At 39.2% G+C, this 21,138-nt stretch overlaps 2 protein-coding genes across 2 annotated transcripts in view; one reads left to right on the top strand and one right to left on the bottom strand.

The window, feature by feature from the left end:
* The window catches only part of iqgap2 (IQ motif containing GTPase activating protein 2), a 39,249-nt gene that overhangs the window by 7,445 nt on the left and 10,666 nt on the right, over window positions 1–21,138 (top strand). Inside the window, exons 4-18 of the mRNA XM_085294165.1 lie at window positions 1,624–1,780; window positions 2,166–2,243; window positions 4,501–4,577; window positions 8,830–8,897; window positions 9,658–9,771; window positions 9,896–10,074; window positions 12,545–12,632; window positions 12,845–13,008; window positions 13,282–13,369; window positions 13,588–13,751; window positions 13,895–14,055; window positions 15,023–15,147; window positions 15,913–16,076; window positions 20,484–20,574; window positions 20,901–21,068. Of these exons, the coding sequence (XP_085150291.1) occupies window positions 1,624–1,780; window positions 2,166–2,243; window positions 4,501–4,577; window positions 8,830–8,897; window positions 9,658–9,771; window positions 9,896–10,074; window positions 12,545–12,632; window positions 12,845–13,008; window positions 13,282–13,369; window positions 13,588–13,751; window positions 13,895–14,055; window positions 15,023–15,147; window positions 15,913–16,076; window positions 20,484–20,574; window positions 20,901–21,068 (1,886 nt within the window). The remainder of the gene's footprint in view (window positions 1–1,623; window positions 1,781–2,165; window positions 2,244–4,500; window positions 4,578–8,829; window positions 8,898–9,657; window positions 9,772–9,895; window positions 10,075–12,544; window positions 12,633–12,844; window positions 13,009–13,281; window positions 13,370–13,587; window positions 13,752–13,894; window positions 14,056–15,022; window positions 15,148–15,912; window positions 16,077–20,483; window positions 20,575–20,900; window positions 21,069–21,138) is intronic.
* Window positions 16,390–19,551, bottom strand: f2rl2 (coagulation factor II (thrombin) receptor-like 2). The gene is made up of 2 exons (XM_085294167.1): window positions 19,254–19,551; window positions 16,390–18,986 (listed from the first exon to the last, which is right to left on the bottom strand). The coding sequence occupies exons 1-2, from the start codon at window positions 19,315–19,317 to the stop codon at window positions 17,965–17,967; spliced, it is 1,086 nt and encodes a 361-aa protein (XP_085150293.1). The 5' UTR covers window positions 19,318–19,551; the 3' UTR covers window positions 16,390–17,964.

Raw genomic sequence — 21,138 nt, 5'->3', positions numbered from 1 at the left:
GTCACCTCTAATCACACACTGGAAATGTGTGTGCAGCCCCCTTCCTAAAGCATGCTGGCCTCTGTGTGGGTGTTGCCTGTAACATTTGCCAGTTCCCTCACATAAACAGGCTACTTTGTTGCTCTGTTTAATCAAAAAACTTCAAATTCATTTCAGCAGCAATGGCTCTTGTGAACTGTGTGTGTGTGTGTGTGTGTGTGTGTGTGTGTGTGTCTCTCTCTCTCTCTCTCTCTCTCTCTCTCTCTCTCTCTCTCTCTCTCTCTCTATATATATATATATATATATATATATATATATATATATATATATATATAGATAGATAGATAGATAGATAGATAGATAGATAGATAGATAGATAGATAGATAGAGATATATATATATATATATATATATAGATAGATATAGATAGATATATATAGATAGATATATATAGATATAGAGGTGTATAGATATATATAGATATATAATTTTTTTTTTTGTGTGTGTGTGTGAGAGTTCAGCAGGTGTAGGGAAATTCAATATTGACTTGTTGACTGCACGTAGGCATTCAGCCACTTAATATCTGAACAGCACCCTATCAGATGTGTGGGTAAACAGACTAGTAACCATAGCAATGTTTAAGGGAAAGCAAGTTTAATTTAACTAGCGATGAAAATTAAAGGTTTTACTCTTAAGTGCATCCATAAAGTATTTAGAACCTTTCACTTGTTTTACATGGTCTATATTCAATATTCCATACTGAAAATGGGAAATTTAGAAGTTATTACAGACTCTTTCAGATTTTAAGCTCTGTCAAGTTAGGTAGGGATTGCCTGTAAACCACCATTTCAAGATCTCAGTTCAGGGATACAGCTGGACCATTCAAGGGCATCCAAAGTGTTATCCCTGAGATACTCTTACACCGTCTGGGCTGTGTGCCTAAGGTCACAGTCCTGTTAGATTTAAAAGGTTAATCACTCGTCCGGTCTGAAGTCCTTCGCACTCTGGAACAGGTTTTTCACCACCTTACTATCCTCTGTTCAGTCTTCCCTCACCTGTGACCACTTCTCTTGTCACTGCTCATGAAAAACAAACTTGTTGCTGCCACCATCATGTGTCAATGTTGGGATGATATTGTGCAGGAGATGAGCTGTCCCTGGTTTCCTCCATACACAGTGCTCAGAATTAAAGTCAAAGCAGTCAGTTCCATCAGACCTGCAAGTGTTGTTTATCACAGTTTGACTTGATTTTAACTGCAAAGAAAATGTTTAAATTCTGTTCTTGCGTTGCCATCATGTGGTATTAAGTGTAGATTAATGCGATAAAAGGAATTTAACAATTAATAGGTCAAAGAAAGTCAAGAGGTCACAATTATTATGTAGAATGCAATGCAAATGAGATGTTGCGTCAGTGTGATTTCCTGTGTACTAATGTTGTAGACTAGTCTCATTTTCTTCTTTATACTCTTTTAATCTGCAGTTTTACATCATTATGTCCTCTTCTCTATTTTATGTAATTGTCAACCATACTGAAAATCTCTGAGATTTAATTAACATCAGGCTGTTCATTGGGGTCTGTTTGGTTCCAAGAGATCAGTATGTGAGATGCACTTGACATCTGAGCTTCATATTTGTGTTTGCTCAGATGGATGGAGGCCTGCTTAGAGGAGGACTTGCCGCCTACCACAGAACTGGAGGAAAGACTTAGGAATGGGGTCTACCTTGGCAAGCTCGCCAATTTTTTTGCACCAAAAATGGTTTCAGAGAAAAGGATCTATGACCGAGATCAGTCCCGTTATAAGGTAAGGCTTCTCTTCTTTTACTGAACTTGTTTAAGAAAAGTCAATAAAAACTTTGAACTTTCAGATTGCATCATAAAAGGCAGAATGACTGTTTCCCAGGTACTTCCTGGCAGTTACAAGCAGTTTTAAACCGGAAAGAGGGAGATGTGACAGGCCAGTGTTGAGGGCTAACTGTAAGCTGTTGCAGCTGTTCTGCTGCTACACTAAAGTATAGATACGTTTGTACTTTGCCATATTATACTCAGGGCTCGATATGAGATTTGGCCATCAGACCAGCTCAGCTCTTGCACATAGTTTATGCTTTGTAATAAATCCTTAAATATAAATGCTCATTTTTTTTGCAGTTCATCCCTTTAAATATCTGTGCTTCTGTGGTTATCTTTAGAGTAAAGGACTGCACTTCAGACACACTGACAACACAGTGCAGTGGCTCAGAGCCATGGAGTCAGTGGGCCTCCCTAAGGTAAGGGGCTTGTACAGCTGTTGAAGACACTTTAAGTTCTCTTTCACATTTGTCACACTTTAAGTGGAACGATCTGAAATGCGAGAACATGACTGTTGAAGTTTGTAAGTGCATGATGTAAAAGAGAAAAAAGTTTGTATAGAAAGGTCCTATTTTTTTATTTAAGACCATAACATATCTGAACACTGGCTTATGGTTTGTACTTGTTCATGTTAGAGATCAGAAACCACCATGGCACCTAATTTTTACCTCCAATCAATTATAATAAATGTGTAGGAGTAATGCTAGAACAGTATTACTCATATTTTATCATTTATAGCACAACACCAAAGACTGGAAATAAAAACATAAACTGCATCCTGGAAATAAGAATATGGTAAAGTTGTTATCTAGGGCTGGGCCATATTATACCGTTCACGGTAATACCGGTATAATGTTAGGCAACGATAGGAAAATGAAATATCGCGATAGAATGAGTAAAACGCGCATGCGCAGTGCCTTTGTTTTCATACGCACATGGCCGATTGTTGAGTGAAACAGATGAACCAGAATTGGTTTTGTAAAAATGGTGCAACTTCCGTGATGTGGAACTGGTTTGGTGTTTGTCCGTCAGATACACGACAAAGCACATTTTTTTGCAGAACATGCAAGCGGCCATCGTTATTGTCGTATTTGACGGACTAAGATGCCCTTAAATCTGGGAGTAATCTGGGTCCTAAACTCCGTATACTTCAGGTCAAACGAACACTGCAGCATCACTAAGAGTTAAAAACTGTCTAAATTCTTTCATCTTTAATAAAACGATCAGCATTGCTGCTTTACCAGGTGTAACTATGAAGTTTAACTTCCAGGCATCCATGAAAACAAAATGTATTACATTTAACGGAGTTAGAAGCTAGCAGGAAGCTAGCGGAAGTTAGCTCGCTAGTTTCGCTAGTTACCTAAGCATGATATAGCATGTTCTGACTGAGAGATTTCTGAAAAAAATCAAACGTACAGCTCTGCTATCACTTCCAACATAAATGAAGACAGAAAACTAAACAGCAGTGACCTTTGTAGGGTTACTGAAGTTGGGCTAGCTGGTATATAATGATGTGCTACGTGATCGCTAGCGACACAGCTATGTTAGCATAACATAAACAGTGAAGCTGGAGGACAAACACTAACACTTTTCCACTTATAAAAGTTAACGTTAAGGTTCCTCATGGTTAGAGACAAATGCAATCGCATGGCAGGATGCTGTAAAAGGACCAATCTTCAGTCAGGAGAACAACTGAGATAATCCGTCCACAATACGAGGTTAGTCATTAGTATACTGCAACAACATGGGAATAGAGCCGCTGCCAGAGAATTCAACATTAATGAATCAATGGTACAGAATTGGAGGAAGCAAGAAGAATGAGTTTAATAAAGTTTGATTTATCTGACTGCTTTGTTTCGCTTAATGTGCCTTATAATCCCGTGCACCTTATGGTCCGAAAAATACGTACTGCACACTGCAGTTTAATGTTGCAAAGCACCTCTTTTTAACTTCAGTGGATATTATACATGGTTATGCTCAGGATATGTCAGCCCATTTCTACTGGAAATGCCTTTTGGTTAAACTTTCAGCAAGGAATTAGCATTTGCACTGTTACATTTTTATAAAGCTTTAATGTACATAAAAACCAGCTTCTTGTTTAAGTGAAAATAAATGGAAGGTTGTCTTTTTGCGCTAGTAATGTTGTGGAGTTGTATTTTGTCTCGCATCAATTATATCGTCAGTTATATCGTTATCGCAAATTTTCAAATATATATCGTGATAAATATTTTTGGCCATATCGCCCTGCTCTATTGTTATCTACTACTGGCTTTTTCTAGTCTTCAGTTCATTTTTATTTCAAACATTTCAAACATGTGCCTTCACAATCATTACAAAATATCGTTCCATTATTTGTTTGAAAAGGAGTAGGCAGAAGTATTTACTTATTTGTCCCTACCCCCTCAAGTTTTACCTCTCATTCATTTAATTTTCTTTTAGTCTTAATTTATTTATTTAAAATTACTTGCAGCTATTCCTACCTCTTAATTCAATGTTGATTTTAAATGCATCATTCGTGTGTTATTATCAAGATAATTATTGAGACAGAGCCCCCCCCCCAAAAAAAAAAAAAAAAAAGCAGGAACATGTGGTCCTGTTAAATTGTAGCAGAATGAAAAGTGTCAAGACCATGATAAAGAAGAGTGACTAATACCTGCTGGTGGTTTCTGCTTTCAGATATTCTATCCTGAGACGACAGATGTGTACGATCGCAAAAACATGCCCAAGGTGGTATACTGCATTCATGCATTGAGGTACGACTGAAAGGATCTATTTTGACAGCACAATTGGTCGCTCATCTGTTATCTTCATGTATGTGCAGTGGCTGGGTTCCCCTGGCTGAGTTCTCCTGAAGGATCTACACCTGAATGTTCAGTGTGGTTTCATTTCATGAAATGCAGACCTAAGCGTTGTCTTTGACCTAAAAACTATGTGGTTGTATCTGTCTGTTAGGGTTTAAACTATGAGCCAGGCCAGATTAGATTCAGGCAGCATTACATTTGTCTGTACAATGTTGCCTAATTAATGAATGCAATTTATAGTGTATATAAAAGATGTGCATAGTTTCCAAAGTGAAAAGCTGATTTAATACATGTGACTTTTGTCTGCATTCTTTCTAATCACCACCAGGGGGCAACTCATCTGGTTGTAAAAAATGTGGAAATTGAAGTTTCTCATGTGACTTCATGTGCACATTTCTGTCTGCCATACTGGACACGATGCAACCACCTGTTGCTAGGAAAGTTTCTTCCCTGACTGGTTGGTGGTGGTTCCTGGGGGTTTCTACCTGTTGATGAATGAAATTGGTTGCAAAAAAGGCGCTGCACCAAAAGTCACCTGTGATTTATTTGGATGCTAGCAGATTGCCACTGTTGTTGTTGTTGTTGTTGTTGTTTTTTTCTTTTCTTTTTTTCCTTCTTTTTGTTTATTCAAATACTGGCTAACTACAAGCTGGAAATAGAGAAGAATTCCCCTTCATATTAAAAATTGTGCTTGTGGAAATATCTTTGCTACATTGCTGAGGCTTAAGTTTTAATTAAAAGGGAGCCTTCTCCATATCCAGTTTGTCGCACTTTTCATTTGGAAGTGAACTATGACTGCTGCATTGTGCTAACAACCAAAACTATCATAAAGAGGACTTTTCTACATGGTTGAGGAAAACACGTTTTACCCTAGCAACAGGTGGTTGCCATGACTTTAGCAATCCTTTTTTTTTTTTTTTCTTCATCGACTGCTATCAACCTCCAACAACCACTCCCAACCAGTGTTGGGAATTTTTCCCTTATGACCAGTGGTTGCCAGATGGTCATGGATGATCCAACATTGTCACCACGCTTGTCACATGTCCAAAATGGCAGAGAAGTTAATGTCACATGGTTAGTAGTCACATTTCTGCAAAACCTCGATATAAGTCAAATGCTCAGTTGATCCATGACCTCTTTCCGTGGTGTCTTGATGAACTAACGAAAACAACATCATGTTTACTTTGAGTTAAAAGGAGAATAAAGCAGGGAATGGATTAGGTTGGGACAACCATGTAACTAACAAGCCACTCTCCTAGCATGCAATAGCGAAGGTCAGAAGTGCACAGCTCAAGGCTTCCACACAAGATTATAGGTGATGTCATTGTGCCAAGTCCATACAATGTATACAGCGCAGCTGTAGATTATATGGACTAGTACATACTGTTTTCGCTAACATTTATTTATTTATTTAATTTGGATTGGGTTGTGTTGGACTAAACCAAACATTTTGGTTTGAATTGGAAATGAAGTGCTTATTTTGTATCTACAGACAGAATTTATCGACAGCTCATAAAACTACTATGCTTGTGGTCAGATGTTTACACATCATCATGATGGGAATGAATATCATGGTCATTTTAGGCTCTTGATTCCCTTAAACTGTTGTTTTTGTTTGTTTGTTTTTTTCTCCCAGGGTGGAATGATTGTACAGAATACGTTTTTAATGACTTTAAGAAAAATATAAAACGGTTGCACAAGTTTGAATTGTTTTAGGATATTATCTAATCCATGCCAGGTCAGAAATGCATACAGGCTCAAATGTGTAAACATATTCACCTATCTGTTGTAATAAGTAGTGCTGAAGGTTCAGTTTCTTCTAACTTGACAAAGCCAAGGCCTATTAACTTCATGGTCATGCTTTATTCAACTGGTAGCATAAAATAATTTGTCTGTCAGCACTCACTGGATTAACCAATGCTAAGAACAATGGGAAAGTCCAAGGAACTTGATGAAGATCAAAGAAGGAAAACTGTAGATTGACACAGGTTGGTAAGGTCTCTTGGAGCCATTTCTAAACAACTGCAGTTTCTAAGATCATCAGTTTAAACAACTGTATGCGAGTACAAGTTATTTTGATGTGTAACTGATTTGCCAATATTTAGAAGAAGACCCAAACTGTCACTGTCAGATGAAAGAAAATTGGTGAAAGCCCAGAAACCACCAAGGCTCAAGCCTGCCAAGAACTGGAAAATGCTGGAACAACAGTATCACCTGTTCACAGTGAAGTTGCATGACCATGGGCTGAGAAAATCAACACATTTAAGCTTTACTGAAACTTGAATATTGGACACAACTGATGATCCAAGAGGACAGTGTTTTAGAATGGGTAAAGCAGGCGTTAAACCTCTGGAATGGTCTTCCCAAAGACCCAAGCTCAACCTGATTGAAAATTTGTGGACTACACTTGAAAGCCAGGTTCATGCCAGAAATCCAACCAGTTAAAAATGAATTTGGTGAGTTCTGCTAAGAAGACTGGTCAAATATCCAGCCAGACTCATGCCAGAAGCTTGTTGATGGCTACCAAAAGTATCTGGTCATTGTGCAACTTGCCAAAGGGCATTTAATCAAATACTAGTGGGGCTGTATGTATGGATGTATGTATATATTTGTATTTACTTAATCTTCTTTTAGAGAAAATCCAAAATAATTTCAAACTTGTTGACGTGGTTGTTTTCTAAATTTAATTAAGATGTATGCTGTGCAATCATTCCCCCTGGAAAAAGAACAGTTCAAAAGGCTCATTAAAGAAATCATTCAAATCCCACAAATACCATGATATTCATGACCACGGTGAGCGTACGGAAACTTCTGACCACATTTGTACAGTGTGTCCATGAAGCTTAACCTCCAATCTATACATCAAAAGCAGAAGTGGTACTTAGTAAATGATATGAAACAGAAACTGGAAAACATTGTTTCTACTTTAGTAGCACAAGGAGGTTCTGTGTGTTACTTTAGATGTGCCATGCTGTATATATTATCCAGACTCTGTTATTGAGCTATAGACAGCTATATTCACTCTATACTATTAGTTGTAGTTTCAGTGTTTAACTTTACGTTTGCTTTCCTGTGAAAGGTTGGTGGTCTTTTTCCGTGGCTTGTGCGTCGCTGTAGGCCCTTGCTTACTTAGTCTAAATGACTGACTTTCTAAACCATCCAGTCAGCTAAGCACACATTTGGGGAGTGGTTATGGGAGCTGCCTGCCTTGTTTTCTCTGTTGTAGTGTTTTGGTGAGGTCCTTTGAGAATTGGGTTCCTTCCTCCCCTTATGCACACACGTGCTCTTCCTTCCTGCAAATCCAGTTCAAGTCCCACAAGTTCCCATTGAATGTTATTCCTCCTTAGGTACAATGCTGACCTCATAAGTAGATGTTTTAATTCTTCTCAGAGTGGTAGAGATTTGGAAAAAAAAAAAAAAAAAAGGGAATCCACCAAGCTAGTCAGCTGATCGTCTTTAACCCCTGTGGCTGGTAATCAGCCACCTTCATTAACCCCAGTCAGCTGTTGTTGTGTTTGTATCCCAGACCGAATCAGTTGCCTGCATGTTGGAAAATTACCCTTTGTAAAAGCAGATTTTTTAGATGGTCTCTTTCAAACCTCTCTGTGCCAAGGACAGAGTGCATCTTATGTTTACACATGCTGGGACCAAAGGGCAGAACAACCACTAGCTACTACAACTCCTTTATTCAGAGCTGTACTGATGCCAGACCTCCCTCGCCTCTGTCAGTGCGCCCCAGGGCAGCTGTGGCTACAATGTAGCTTGCCATCGCCAGTGTGTGAATGTGTGTGTGAATGGGTGAATGACTGAATGTAGTGTGAAGCGCTTTGGGGTCCTTAGGGACTAGAAAAGCGCTATACAAATGCAGGCCATTTACCATTTAAGTATCTATAATTCATTGCCAGTTACCCAGTACCTGCCGGAAGATGAAAGTTTTATGAAGTTTCCAGTCACCTCCTTGTTAAATTTATCTGCTAGGTAGTGCACGGAGTCTGCTTAGTGTTGTCACAGTGCTTATTGTAATTTGAGACAGTGCTACCCCCTTGTGGTGTAAGTGTGACACTGCAGAGAAGATGATACCGAAGCGATCTTGATCGAAAAAATAAATAGTTTTATTTTCATGGTATGATCTACAGTGTTTTGTATCGCTTATTTTTTGCACAACTCTTACATCGTATGTGTTTGTGTCTTTTTTTTTTTCCAGCTTGTACTTGTACAAACTGGGAATTGCACCACAGATTCAAGACCTTCTAGGGAAAGTGGACTTCACAGGTAACCATCTACCATATAAATTACCTGAAAGTGAAACATAGCACAAACCTTATAACGCACAATATCATTCATACTACATTCATATTATTAGTCCAGCATCACTTTGCTTGTTAGTCCTCACGTGATGGTACAACACAACACGGTTCCCATGTGTTCTTCATGTTATAGCAGAATTTTATGACCAATGGTTCATTACCAGAGATCAGGCTCTTATCACTAGTGATGATCATCCACTCAAGTAATGGGACCATAAATGGAACAATTTATAAATTGCAGCTGCCCTAAAAGCAGGACGATGACCTTGAAGGGGAAATTGGATTTAAAAAGTGGGGGATAGCTTTTTATGGGGCAAGGCCCTGAACCTTTTGATGGCACCTCGTGTGTACCCATGTTCTCCTGCAAGCAACTGTCATGGTGCTCTAAGAGCAACATGTCTTCATCTTAATTTTCCTCTAACAAAGGACATTTACTCTCCTCATGTGTGGTGTGAGGGGTCTGTTGTTCTAATATCACTTGATCATTTTTAACTAGTTTTTTGAATGTTATGAAATATTTATTTTAGGGTTTTGGCAGATTGATTTTAAGTCGTTGTTAGTGTTCTGATGCCCCATTTAACAGTTATACTGGTTAGAAATTTGTCCCAACTGTATGTTTTGTTTTGTTGTTGTTGTTGTTGTTGTTTTTATTTGTTTATTTTATTTTTTTATTCCAATGTGCCGTGTCGCAGCTGTTTCATGTCAGTAATATATGTGTTTTACAGAGGAAGAGATCAGTAACATGAGGAGTGAACTGGAAAAGTATGGCATTCAGATGCCAGCTTTCAGTAAAATTGGAGGTATCCTGGCCAATGAGCTGTCGATTGATGAAGCTGCCTGTGAGTGATCTTTTAACCTTGTGATCTTTTAACCACTCAGTTGTTTTTGACTGAAGTAAACGGAGTTATCTGATCTGATATGTGATATCCTCCACTAAATCCATGTTTTGTTTTTTTTCCTTAGTACATGCTGCTGTGATTGCAATCAATGAAGCGGTTGATAGAGGTCAAGCATCTGTCACAATGGGAGCCCTGAACAATCCTAACGCAATGCTGAGGAACACACAGGAACCTCTGGCCCAAGAATATCAGGACACACTGAGTCAGACCAAGTCTCGCAAGCAGGATCAGTCCTCAGGGAGGGTGAGAAGACAAACACTTCAGTGATCTCTTGGAGCTTTTTCCTTTTTATTTAGTATCTTAGCTGCAGGGCTAGCTCTACACTAGGGCTGAACGATATATCGCATTTGCGATAATATCGCGACATGATCGAGTGCAATTTTCTAACCGCAAAGGCTGCGATTATACTCTGGACATGTCCAAATTCATGGGCTGCATCCTCCTGAGGCCGCATTTGTAGACCGATTACGTCACAGCGACGCGCCGAAGGCTGTCCAAATTACTACCATATCCCAGAATTCATAGCGCGGCCCAGCCAAACTCCAGTTTCCAGCAATGGCGGCCGCTACTAAGTTTTAAAATTACTCATACTAATCTTTCTGGGTCACAAAATAAACTTTTAACATATTTTCAGGCGAGAAAGTAGCTGTGTAAACATCAAATATCTGCTCGGTTTATCAAGATATCCCATATTTGCAAAAGTGCTTCGACGTTTTCAGAGGCGTCTGCTACCCACCAGCTCGACAGCTAGCCGGGAGCTCGAGGGTTACTGATGCGGCCGAGAACGGCACAACTCCCGGCACATCATTTTCAGATCACCGCGGAGTTTCGCTGCTCGGGTTAAACGTAATATATAAGTCACTTAGACAACCTAAAAATGTTATTGTTGGGCTTTTTTCAGTGTTTTGTTTGTTCGTGAGTAAATCGGTTTGGCTGAGATTAAAGTTATTAGATTAGATAAAATAAAACTTTATTAATCCCCTGGGTGGGTTCCTCCTTGGTTTTCACACAGCTGACTAAACGTCAAACAGAAAACTTATTAAACAGAAGTATGAGACAGTCGAGAATTTACACCAGTGTCTGGTTATATTTTAGATAGCAAGAAGCAGACGGCCGAGTTTATTAAACTCCACCGAGACAGCGGTGACGCTAATCAGAAGGCTAGACCGTCCAATTTCACGCCTTTAAATTTTAAAGGCGTGTTTGTGTGTGTGTTTATACAATTGCTATTATGTTTGCACTTTATGTGTAATGTTACTGACTGCAGAGATCAGTAAGATGTGTGTATTTTTTATTTATTAGTTTTATTTATTTAATATTATTTTTTAATTGAATGACTGTCTAGTAGTTCACAGATGTCGAAAAACTGAGTGTGGTAAAGCCACTGATTTTTTTTTATGTATATTTCTGCAATCTGCACATTGTACTGACTTTCATTTTAATGTTTACACCAGGGTTCCTTGTCAGCACTTTATGCTCAGATGTTTGTAAGCTAAAAATAAACTATTGTGTATGTTCAAATATACTGTTGTGATTGAAGAAGTTAAATAAAAATGTCAGTCATCAATTCATGCATCACCTCATGTCATCATAACAGAGGTCTGTCTTCCAGGAAAGAACAGTTTAAAATTAATGTAATATAGTATTGGCCATACTATATGATGTATTGCTTGTCTTTGTTTAATAATACAGAAGACAAAGACCTTAAAAAATAATCGCATATCGCATCGCAATCGCAATATTGGGGCAAAAAATCGCAATTAGATTATTTTCCATAATCGTTCAACCCTACTCTACACTGGAGTCTTAATGCTTTAAAATGTAGCTGCATGCTAGAATAGACTGGACTGCTGAGTCATAAAACAGGTTGTGCTGTATCAGAGACTGAGAATAGGCAATTCTGATTGCTTACCAGCGTACACTGAGGCAAAGGAATTATGAGTGTTATAAACACTCATAAGGTTTGTAATTTGGGAAAACATCATCTTGGAGGGGATCCATCAATATTTTCTATCGACTGTTCACACCTTGGTTTTAGAGCCACCGTTTGGTTTATAATTGTTTTTTAATTATTTTTTAGATGGAAAAAATAAAACAATGCAACTTTCTCATCTTCAGCCTTGTTAAAATTGTCCTCACCCCTTTAACCTGAACCAACCTTGAACCATGTAAGCAGGTTTGATTAAGTTACACCTCTTACTGCTGCTGAGGTTGACATGTTTTCTGTGTTCAAGAGCACACGTGCTGACCACAGACAGATTTTAAGAGCTGTATGTCTGAATGTAGTTTCTAGAAATTTCTGAATCATGTGTGTTATTTGAGACATTTTCCAAAGGAATATAAAGAAGTGTGATATGTATGTGGCAGCTATATTAACTCGAGAACTGCACGGACATCTGAAAATGGTTGCCTGCGCTGATGTGCTCTACAGGCTTTGCCAGCACATTCCAGTGACTGCATTGTAAGCTGTATTTACCTAACGCTCCACGCCATCCAGCACCTCTCCTCCCATTCTCTTTACAAACGCTGTGCAAACAGTAGCACTAGCTTTTCTTTTCTTTTCTTTTCTTTTTTTAATTGATATTACCACACCAATTTAAATGAGAATGGGAGGCAGTAAATACAACCTGCTAAAATATAGTGCGCTTTGTTTTTTTTTTTAACAATTATATGCATATAATGTGATTATATTTTCTTTGTCTCCCTCTGTTAGCGGTCCTCAGTTGCTGCTGAAGAAAGAGATGTTTATGAGGAGCTGCTGAATCAACAGGAAATCCAGACATGCATTGATCTTGTCAACAGTAAGAACTTCCCTATGTTTGCTTTACACACATTCTCACTTAAACACTGTCATGTGTCGCAGATGTTTTTGTCTTTGTGTGAGATGGGCCTTTATGGGTATTAGGTCTAAACATCTGTTAAATCAGATTATGCAGCACAATTACACAGTTAATCAAAACAATATTAAAGTTAAAAAGGATCTGCTCACTGTCTTTATTTTTCCTGTCTCCAGCCCAGGAAGCTATAAGGCAGGTGAATCATGCTGTGTCGAGCCAGGATCAAGCTGCTCTGCTGGCTGCGCTTAGGCTCAACGTGCTGGCCTTGCTCGGTGTTCAGGAGTCAAACAGCCGGTGGTATCTGGAACATTTTACCAACTACTGTCAGCATAAATCTAAGGTATACAGAGTCAGAGCTTGTTTGCTCAGTTGTTGGATTTAATTCCAGCAGTGTGTGTGTGAGAGAGAGAGAGATCCATATTTCAGACTTTGTGGTCTTCTTGTTATCCAAGCATTTGTTACAAGTGAGCAATGGCCTGCTTTCACATGAAATATCTAACTCCACCTTCAAATAATAAAAATAATCAAGTCAAAATGCAAAGAAAAACGAGCCATTTCTTTAATGGGGTCTTTTTGGATATCTGCTTAGTGTAATCTAATGTTTCTTCTTCAGGAAGGTGGAAGGGTCCAGATTCTGGACAAGGAAGAGATTCAGCGAGTTGTCAGCTCCTGCAATGACTTTGCCGAAGCAGAGAAACGAAGTAAGTGGCTTTTGTAACTTCGGGCTGTTTACTAATGAGTTAAAATTCAAACTACCTAATCACCCAAATACGACTCATGATAAGTATTTAATATGGGTTCTTAAAGGTCCTTCAGAACATCATGTATAAGGTTGTACGAAATATTGTTTTCGTTCATTTGGGGAATTGATTCCAAGTTATAATGTAAAACACGACTTTGTTGTCATTTTCTTAATCAGAACTTGAAGCAGTTGCAAGAATCAATACAGCCATTCGCCTGGGCAATGCTTTGGAAACAGTGGAGGAGCTGATGAACCCGGAGGCACAGCTGCCAATTGTCTACCAAACTGCTGCCAACCTCTACCAGGCTGAGCTTTTCAGTTTGCAGCTACAAGGGGGACGGGTGAGGCATGTTTCAGACTTTTACTCTGTGCACATGGATGTTGATGGGTATTGACAAGGTCAGCGATATACATGTATATACATGCGCACACACACACACTCTGCAGGCAACAATTTTCTGATCCAGTATTTTATGTTTTTCAGTCTGGACTGAGCCACGAGGAACTGAGTGTAGCTGTAGAGATGCTGTCAGCTGTCGCAGTGCTGAATGAAGTACTAGACACCAAAGACCCACAGGCTGTGATTGAGCAGCTAACAGACTCTCCCCTGGGCTTTACCAACATAGACCAAGACAACCTTAACAGGTAAGATAGCCGCAGGATAGATGAGGAAGCAAAAGGAAGTGTTATTGTTTACTCACCTTCCCCCCCAGTGTTCCCATTTAGTGGATTCATCTACTTTTAAGTCAGGCTGTGGAAACGACACAGAGACCATAAAGAAGAGTTATTGTGATTTATTGCAGAATGTTTATACAACATGTTTATGGCAGTTTTTAATATATAACTACTTTACCCAACTTCTTATCAACATTACTGCTAATAAATAACTCTTTACTTATCTCGGTCACTTTGTGCAGCAGCTAATAGTTAAAAAACTAATCCCTGGTAGTTAAACATAACAGTTCAACCATATTGTGGTAGTTTTAACCTAATAGCATTTAATTTATATTATACTAACAAGAACATACAATATGTGAATTTTTAGTGATTTACACATTCACCTAACAACAGAAAGACCCCCAATTTCATCCTGGGAAGAAACCCTTTGGTGGTTGTTTGAGGGGGAGAAAAACTAATTTGACCAGATAAAATCTGCAGAGCTTTTTTTTTTCTGTATGATGATTTTTCTTCTAGTCTGTTAGTTGCTTGGTATATTGAATGCACCACATGAACAAAAATCAGTTTATGTCTAAAAATGGGTAGCAGGTTGGTGTAACTTTTGGTTCCTCTCAGACATTTGTCCTGCTGTACTGTATGACGGGACACTTATAAGCTTATAAGGTTAACGATTTGCTTCACAAAGTTATCAGTTTACAATACAGACAACACTTGGTTCCACACTGCTGTCTGCTCAGCTGTGGTGCTAAAGTGCTAAATGCAGCTGTGCTGTGGTGGGCAGGCTATGAGGACACCAAAAATTACACCCATGAGTGTTTTGTTGTTGCTGTAATGTCATAGTTTTTTCTTTTATTTATTTATGACTTAAAAATTAAGTTATAATGTATTTGCGCATCCAAACAATTTCTGGTTACATAAGTCCTTCTTTCCTCAGGTATTCTGACATGCTTATCAAAGAGCGAGCTGAGGCGCTTTCCACGGGCCAAGAGTTTCTAACCTGGAATGATGTCCAGAAATGCATCGACACCGTGAATGTTCAGGTCCAAGAAGAGCATGAACGTAAGAACGTCTTGCTGATTTCCTCTTCTAGTTTACATATTTTAGCAAGTGTTTTGCCCTGTGCAGCTAATCAATTTGCTATGCAATTTGGTGACTACTGAATGAATCATTAGGCTTCTCCTTGTTTCTCCTCGTACATTGTAAAACAATGTCAGTTCTCTAAACTTTGCTAGGACATATCTGCACATAACAAAACTAGAACTGGCCACTTAATAAAAGCAGGAGATTTGATACTTGCTGTAAATGTAACTAATACACAGTGATCTTTTGTTGAGTAACATACGGCGATATGTTGTACGTAGAGAGAGATGAGGCATGTAGAAGCTCACAGACATGTACAGTTCAGACAGACATGTGACAATTACTCATGCCTGGACTGAAACCTGAAGGTGCTGGTGATTCCTTAAAGTGCTTTTGTCTGCTAAGAGAACCATATCAGACATCACACTGAGTCAAGCTACGATATCACACCCAATCTAAATTGTAATTTTGAGAATAACAAACGATTAACTGCAAACTGCTCAAACATAAATAATTTCCTTGAGGCTCAAAAAGGCGTAAAACTACACAGTTTGCTGAGGTGGACATGACGTAAAGGTGCTCAAAATACTCCCACTGTTTCAGGAATATTCTCAAATTACAGATGTTTGAAACCTTAGAACAGTTTTTTAGGCATCGTCTTACACTGAAAAATGAAACACAATCTGTGCTCTTAACTTGTCTGAGAGGCTTTTGTTTTTTTGTTTTTTGGTCCTCCACCTACAGGAATCATAGCCATAGCTGAGATCAATGAGGCACTAAACTCAGGTGATCATGAGCAGACCCTTGCAGCCCTCCTCCTCCCTACAGCCAAGTTGTCGGGGGTGAACCCAGCCACAGCCAAACACTACCATGATGTCCTTCAAAATACCAAACAACTTCTCTGCCAGGTAGGCGAACATTTCTTTAGTCATTTCGAATTTGAGTAGAAAAATATACTTGCACCATCCACAGCTAGATATTGTGGAAAACGTCATTATAGCTGAACGAATCCTTATTTTGTTTATTTATTCATTTTGTAAGTTTTTTTTATTATTTAAACCTGTCCTGTGCAGCAAGCAGGATCATGGTCTGAATGCTTTATTGTGGAAAGCACATTTGCTTTCCTAAGAGGGGCATAGACTCTTGTAATTGTTTTTGGGTCATTATTCATTTTATTTTATTATTCATATTATTATCTGTGTGGGTATTAAGCTGGGGGTGATGCCAGGTTGGTGAAAGATAGAAAAAAGGGTGAAGTAAACGGGCATTTCGGTCTCCAACTCGCTAACAAAGCACACATTTAAATGATATGCAGCAACTGAAAGACAAAACAGAGGGAGGGACACAAATATAGAATTTTGCTGTGTGTGTGTGAGAGGATGTGAGTGTCTGTGTACGGCAACAATGCCCCAACAACAACAACAACAACAATTTTTGTTGTTGTTGTATTTTGTTTTTAACCATCAGTTGCACACAGAGGTTTTTCATAAATTACTCATTCTGTGGTCAACACTCGACCTTCAACAAACAAAAGACGTCAAGCAAGAATTCACGAGACAAAATAAAACAATTGAAATTAAAAAGGTGCTCTTTTGAGCTTACAACACATAAAAATAATAAAATAAAAAATTTGATGACCTCAAATTACAGAAACAAAAGTCTAGATAGTGACTATAAAAACGACTGACATAGAACAGTCACAAGTATCACAGCTGGTTTATTTAATGTTTTCTTTGGTGTGTGGGGAGACGTTGACATGTGGAGTTTAAAAAGTCTTAATTTTGTAGTGGAGAACTTTTCAGCTGGTAGAATAAATTCGTGGTATTGCTTCCTCTTGCGGCAAATGTTTACGGCACGTTTTGCAAATTACCGCATTTTGTTCAGCGAGTCTCATTCCCTCGCTCGTCCGGTAGGATATAAACACACATGCTCAGCGCAGTGCGCCAGGTAGAAAATTTTCTGTTTGGGAGGGAGGGGAATTAATGATTGTGCAGCATGTGGGAGGGAAAAAAAAAACCTCACAGGGAATTGCATGCAGACAGCTTAATATTGCCATGGCAATTTATAAAGCCATTTTAACTATCGTGAGTGGAAAAACTTGCAATACATCGAGTATATTTGAATTATCTCCCACCCTTACTGTGTGGTAATTAAAAATGAGAAACATATGACTGCACAGCCAGCAAAGCCACGTGAATGGCCCTACCAACCTATGCAGCTCATGTCCCCCCTGAGACCCTACGTGCGTGGGTGATGTGTTGTCAGAGGAGCAGAGGGAGGAGAAGGCACGGGATGATGATTAAGATCAGGAGGTAGAGGACTCCCCCTGGAAGGAAAGGGCGAGCAAAGCAGGTTCAGTAAGCACCCCCACTTCCTCCATGAATCATTATTTAAACCGTGTCATAACTTTGTCCTGTTAGTTTTGTTATACAGCAGTTTTTTATCCTATGTCACTTCTTTACATTAGGTCATGTATATATCTATCTGAATTGCTCAATCTTGATTTTAAAGTAACGGATATATCGTTTACAAAAAGTATTGTTGACTTTTGGATATAATTTTAATGAAAAAATGAACAAAACATGACACATAAAACATGTTTTTAGTATACATGGAAACAAATAACACTATGGCCACATTAATAGTTTCTGATTCTGGATGTAACGTGGATACAGCCTAATGTTAACCACAATGTCCGGTCTTCAGTTTGTCATTTTCCCTTGTGACTTCCTGCTGTGTTCCAACAATAGTCCAGGCTTGGGTTTTGTTTTGTTTTTTTTGTATACATGTCCAGTATCACGTCATAACTGCTTGTCTCGGAGATATCTCGCGGAGAGAAATAAATTGTAGTTCTGAAGCCGCTGTCTTGGAAATAAGCATACACAGGAAGGGATCAAGACAACTGTGGAAACAGCAGAGACACACAGCTACTCTAAAGTATCCATACACGCTGTCGTCCCCACCGGAAAACAGGCGGATGTAGTGGGCCATATGCAGGACTCCGCTGGGCAAGAAGCACACCAAGAAGATGCTGAAAACCAGAGTGCTGACTCTGATAAATGGCTTCCAGTCACAAGCACTTTGACCTAGATGGTAAATTACAGCCACATGGGCATAGATACAAAAGAGGAAGGGCGTTATAAAGCCTAGACAGATAAGCATCAGCCTATATGGCACCAGATGGGAGTGTGATTTTTCGTCTAGGGGAAGTACATCATGACATGTTGTGATCCCCAGCTGGGAGATGTTGTAACTCTGCCTGACAAGGAGCTCAGGCACAACAGCAGCCCCGAACAGGAACCATATAACCAAGCACGTCCACACCGCCAGTGTTTTCGTAGCAAGCCTCCTGTACATGAATGGTTTGACCACAGCCAGGTAGCTGTTCAGGCTGATGCACGCGATGGTCTGAGCTGAGCAGTAAACATTACCGTAAAACAAAGCCGTAATCAGCCGGCAGGAGGTTTCCCCAAATATCCAGTTGTTCCCATTGAAGTGGTAGTGAACACGCAGCGAAAGGGAAAGCAGGAGCAGCAGGTCAGACAGCGCCAGGTTCAGGTGAAGAACGACTGTGGAAAAGGACTGTGCTCTGAGCCGGACTCTGAGAAAGGCCAGAATGTAGCCGTTGGAGGGGATGCCCACCAGCATAGACAGGATGTACGATGAGGGTATGACCCAGGTGCTGAGCACCCCTGTGGTATAGGCTGTCACTGGATCCTCTGGCTTCACATGCAAGTTTCTGCCTGTGTCATTATAGTCGGCCTTAAAGGTCCTTGGATTCACTGTGTGAGGTTGGATTTTGGTCCTGTTTTTGTTTCCTGTAAAGAGTAGAAAACAGTTTTTACACCTTCAAACCAACTTTCATGCAAAAAGTTTTTTTTCTTTTGTACCAAAATGTTCTGAAGGTTTTTTGTTTTGTTTTAAAGAAGTAATTTTGGTTTTCTATTTTGTGAGTCTGAGTTGGGAAAAGAGCTTTCCCAGTTGTTGGATACCAAAATGTACTTTTTCTACAAGATTTAAGCTTTTTTCTTTTTTTTTTTTTAAAGAGTTATCCTTTTAGTAATGTGTTAACTTAAGAAACTTACCATCAAGCTGATTGGTCTGCACTGCCATCAAACAAATGAGTAGTCCTGGCATGAGGTCAAACATGTCACCGTTAAGTTGATATTCCAGTATTTCCCAGTTAATTAGGCTTCAGCCCTCTTGGTTTTGCTTCTTGTCAGGAGTTTTCCACCAGTAAAACTTTGTGTTTTGCATCTCTTCAGTGCAGCGGTCGAGCTGATAATGGTGTGAGCTCAAACTCAGCTTCCTGGCAGTGTATACAGAAGCATGTTTCCTGCCTGGACTTGAAAACTGAATTCCCTGCTGTCTGCGTCAGTCACAGCCCTCTGAATCACTGGAGTGGGGGAAAAAACTACTTAATGGTTTACAGAGCTGTTTATCGTGTTTGTCCAAGGAGTTTGGTTCATTTAAGACATTTGACTGGTTTTGGTTTTATTACTTTTGTTAAAATGGGATTTGGTGTTTGTCAGCCTAGTGAATTAGAAGCTGGTTTTCAGACAACATAAAATGTGTAGCAATTACATCATGAATGCAATAAAGGAAGTGAAATGTGTGCTTGAAGATGGTCATTTAGTAAAGTGTTTTCCCAGGACTGTGTTTTTCTTTCTTCCTGTCTTGCCTCCATGCTGTGCTGCTTTTGAAGGACTGCTATGTTCTTCTGGCTTGCGCTATCACATCACATCACGCATGTAATATCTCTTATGACACCCTCAATATATGAGGAGTGCGTGAAACGCACAAGTAATGTCTTTACTTTCAGACTGCTTCAGTGTTTTGTAAACAGCGACTTCCTTCCTGATGGTCTTGTGGTCGATGATGCACCCCTTGATGTTGTCTAAAATTAGCTTGAGAACAAACATAAGGATCAAGCTGAATAAACATGCTGTGTTTGTTCTGACTTTTGAGCCCATTATAGACTGAGGTCATTGCTTTAAGTGGTGGGCTAGGATATGGTTGCAGGTCATCTTTTGTCAACTTTTCCTTATTTGTCTCGACTGGTTCCTGGCACTGGTTCTCTATAATGCGATCATTATCTCTATTAAATATCTCCACAATCCCAGTTTGACTTTGGAAAATATTTCAGGTACAGTAAATGTACACAAACTTAAAACTTTCCACATTATTTTGGTTCTGGGTGCTTTAAATATTTTAGAAACGATGAACAAGCTACTAATAACGCCTTGTTTGAGTGAGTTTGAGTTTTGTCTTCTGAAATGAAGAGGAATGATCTTTGTTCTTTTTCCTGATTGTAGAGCTCCGGTGATGAATCTGCAGTGCTGTGGCTGGACCAAATCCAAGAGGCCATACTGACAGCCAACCAGGATGAAAAGGAGGCTCTCGCATGTATGTTCTCGTAAAGCCTGATTAATTCTTCAAATTGATCTGCGATTTGTTTCCATGAATAACTGTCACATAATGCCTTATAGATGCTCTTATCCAGTGTTTCTTGTTGCTATAGCGAGGCGGATGTAGAAATGAACTATTGAAAAAAAAAAACCAATAAAAAATGTCAATGTAATTCATTTGATGTCTAATTCATTTAAATTTATTTTCCTGTACACTACTCAGTGTGTTCACATTGTACTTTTACTGTATACTGTTGTTTTATTTGACCCAATAGCGTTGTGAAGCTGACACCAGTGGTTTTTCTTTTTGCTTTGCATTGCTAGTGTCTGGAGCAGTAGCTCATATTAACAAGACAGTGAATGAGGGGGACTCCCAGAATACACTGGAGGCTTTGCAGGCTCCCAGTGTAGGGCTGAGAGCAGTTCTTCCTGAATGTGCTGACACGTACCAAGATGACCTTTCACAGAAACAAAGAGACGGTGCTGCCAAAGGTAACAGGATTTACATCTGTGGGACAGCAAGTGTGCTTTCTGTTCAAGAAACTCCAGTGAGAAGTTGAGA

Source organism: Mchenga conophoros, linkage group LG12, assembly GCF_057382185.1.
Source record: "Mchenga conophoros isolate Kocher_MC1m ecotype Shallow Benthic linkage group LG12, M_conophoros_male_GT1.1, whole genome shotgun sequence".
NCBI lineage: Eukaryota > Metazoa > Chordata > Actinopteri > Cichliformes > Cichlidae > Mchenga > Mchenga conophoros.
The sequence above is the reverse complement of the archived record's forward strand: the minus strand, read 5'-3'. Positions and strand labels throughout refer to the sequence as shown.

What these genes read in the sequence shown, in the direction of transcription:
- f2rl2 (XM_085294167.1), bottom strand. Translation starts at nt 19,317, where the DNA reads ATGTTTGACCTCATGCCAGGACTACTCATTTGTTTGATGGCAGTGCAG. An exon ending in GCAGACCAATCAGCTTGATG is followed by an intron (nt 18,987 to 19,253) that starts GTAAGTTTCTTA and finishes TACTCTTTACAG; the next exon opens with GAAACAAAAACAGGACCAAA.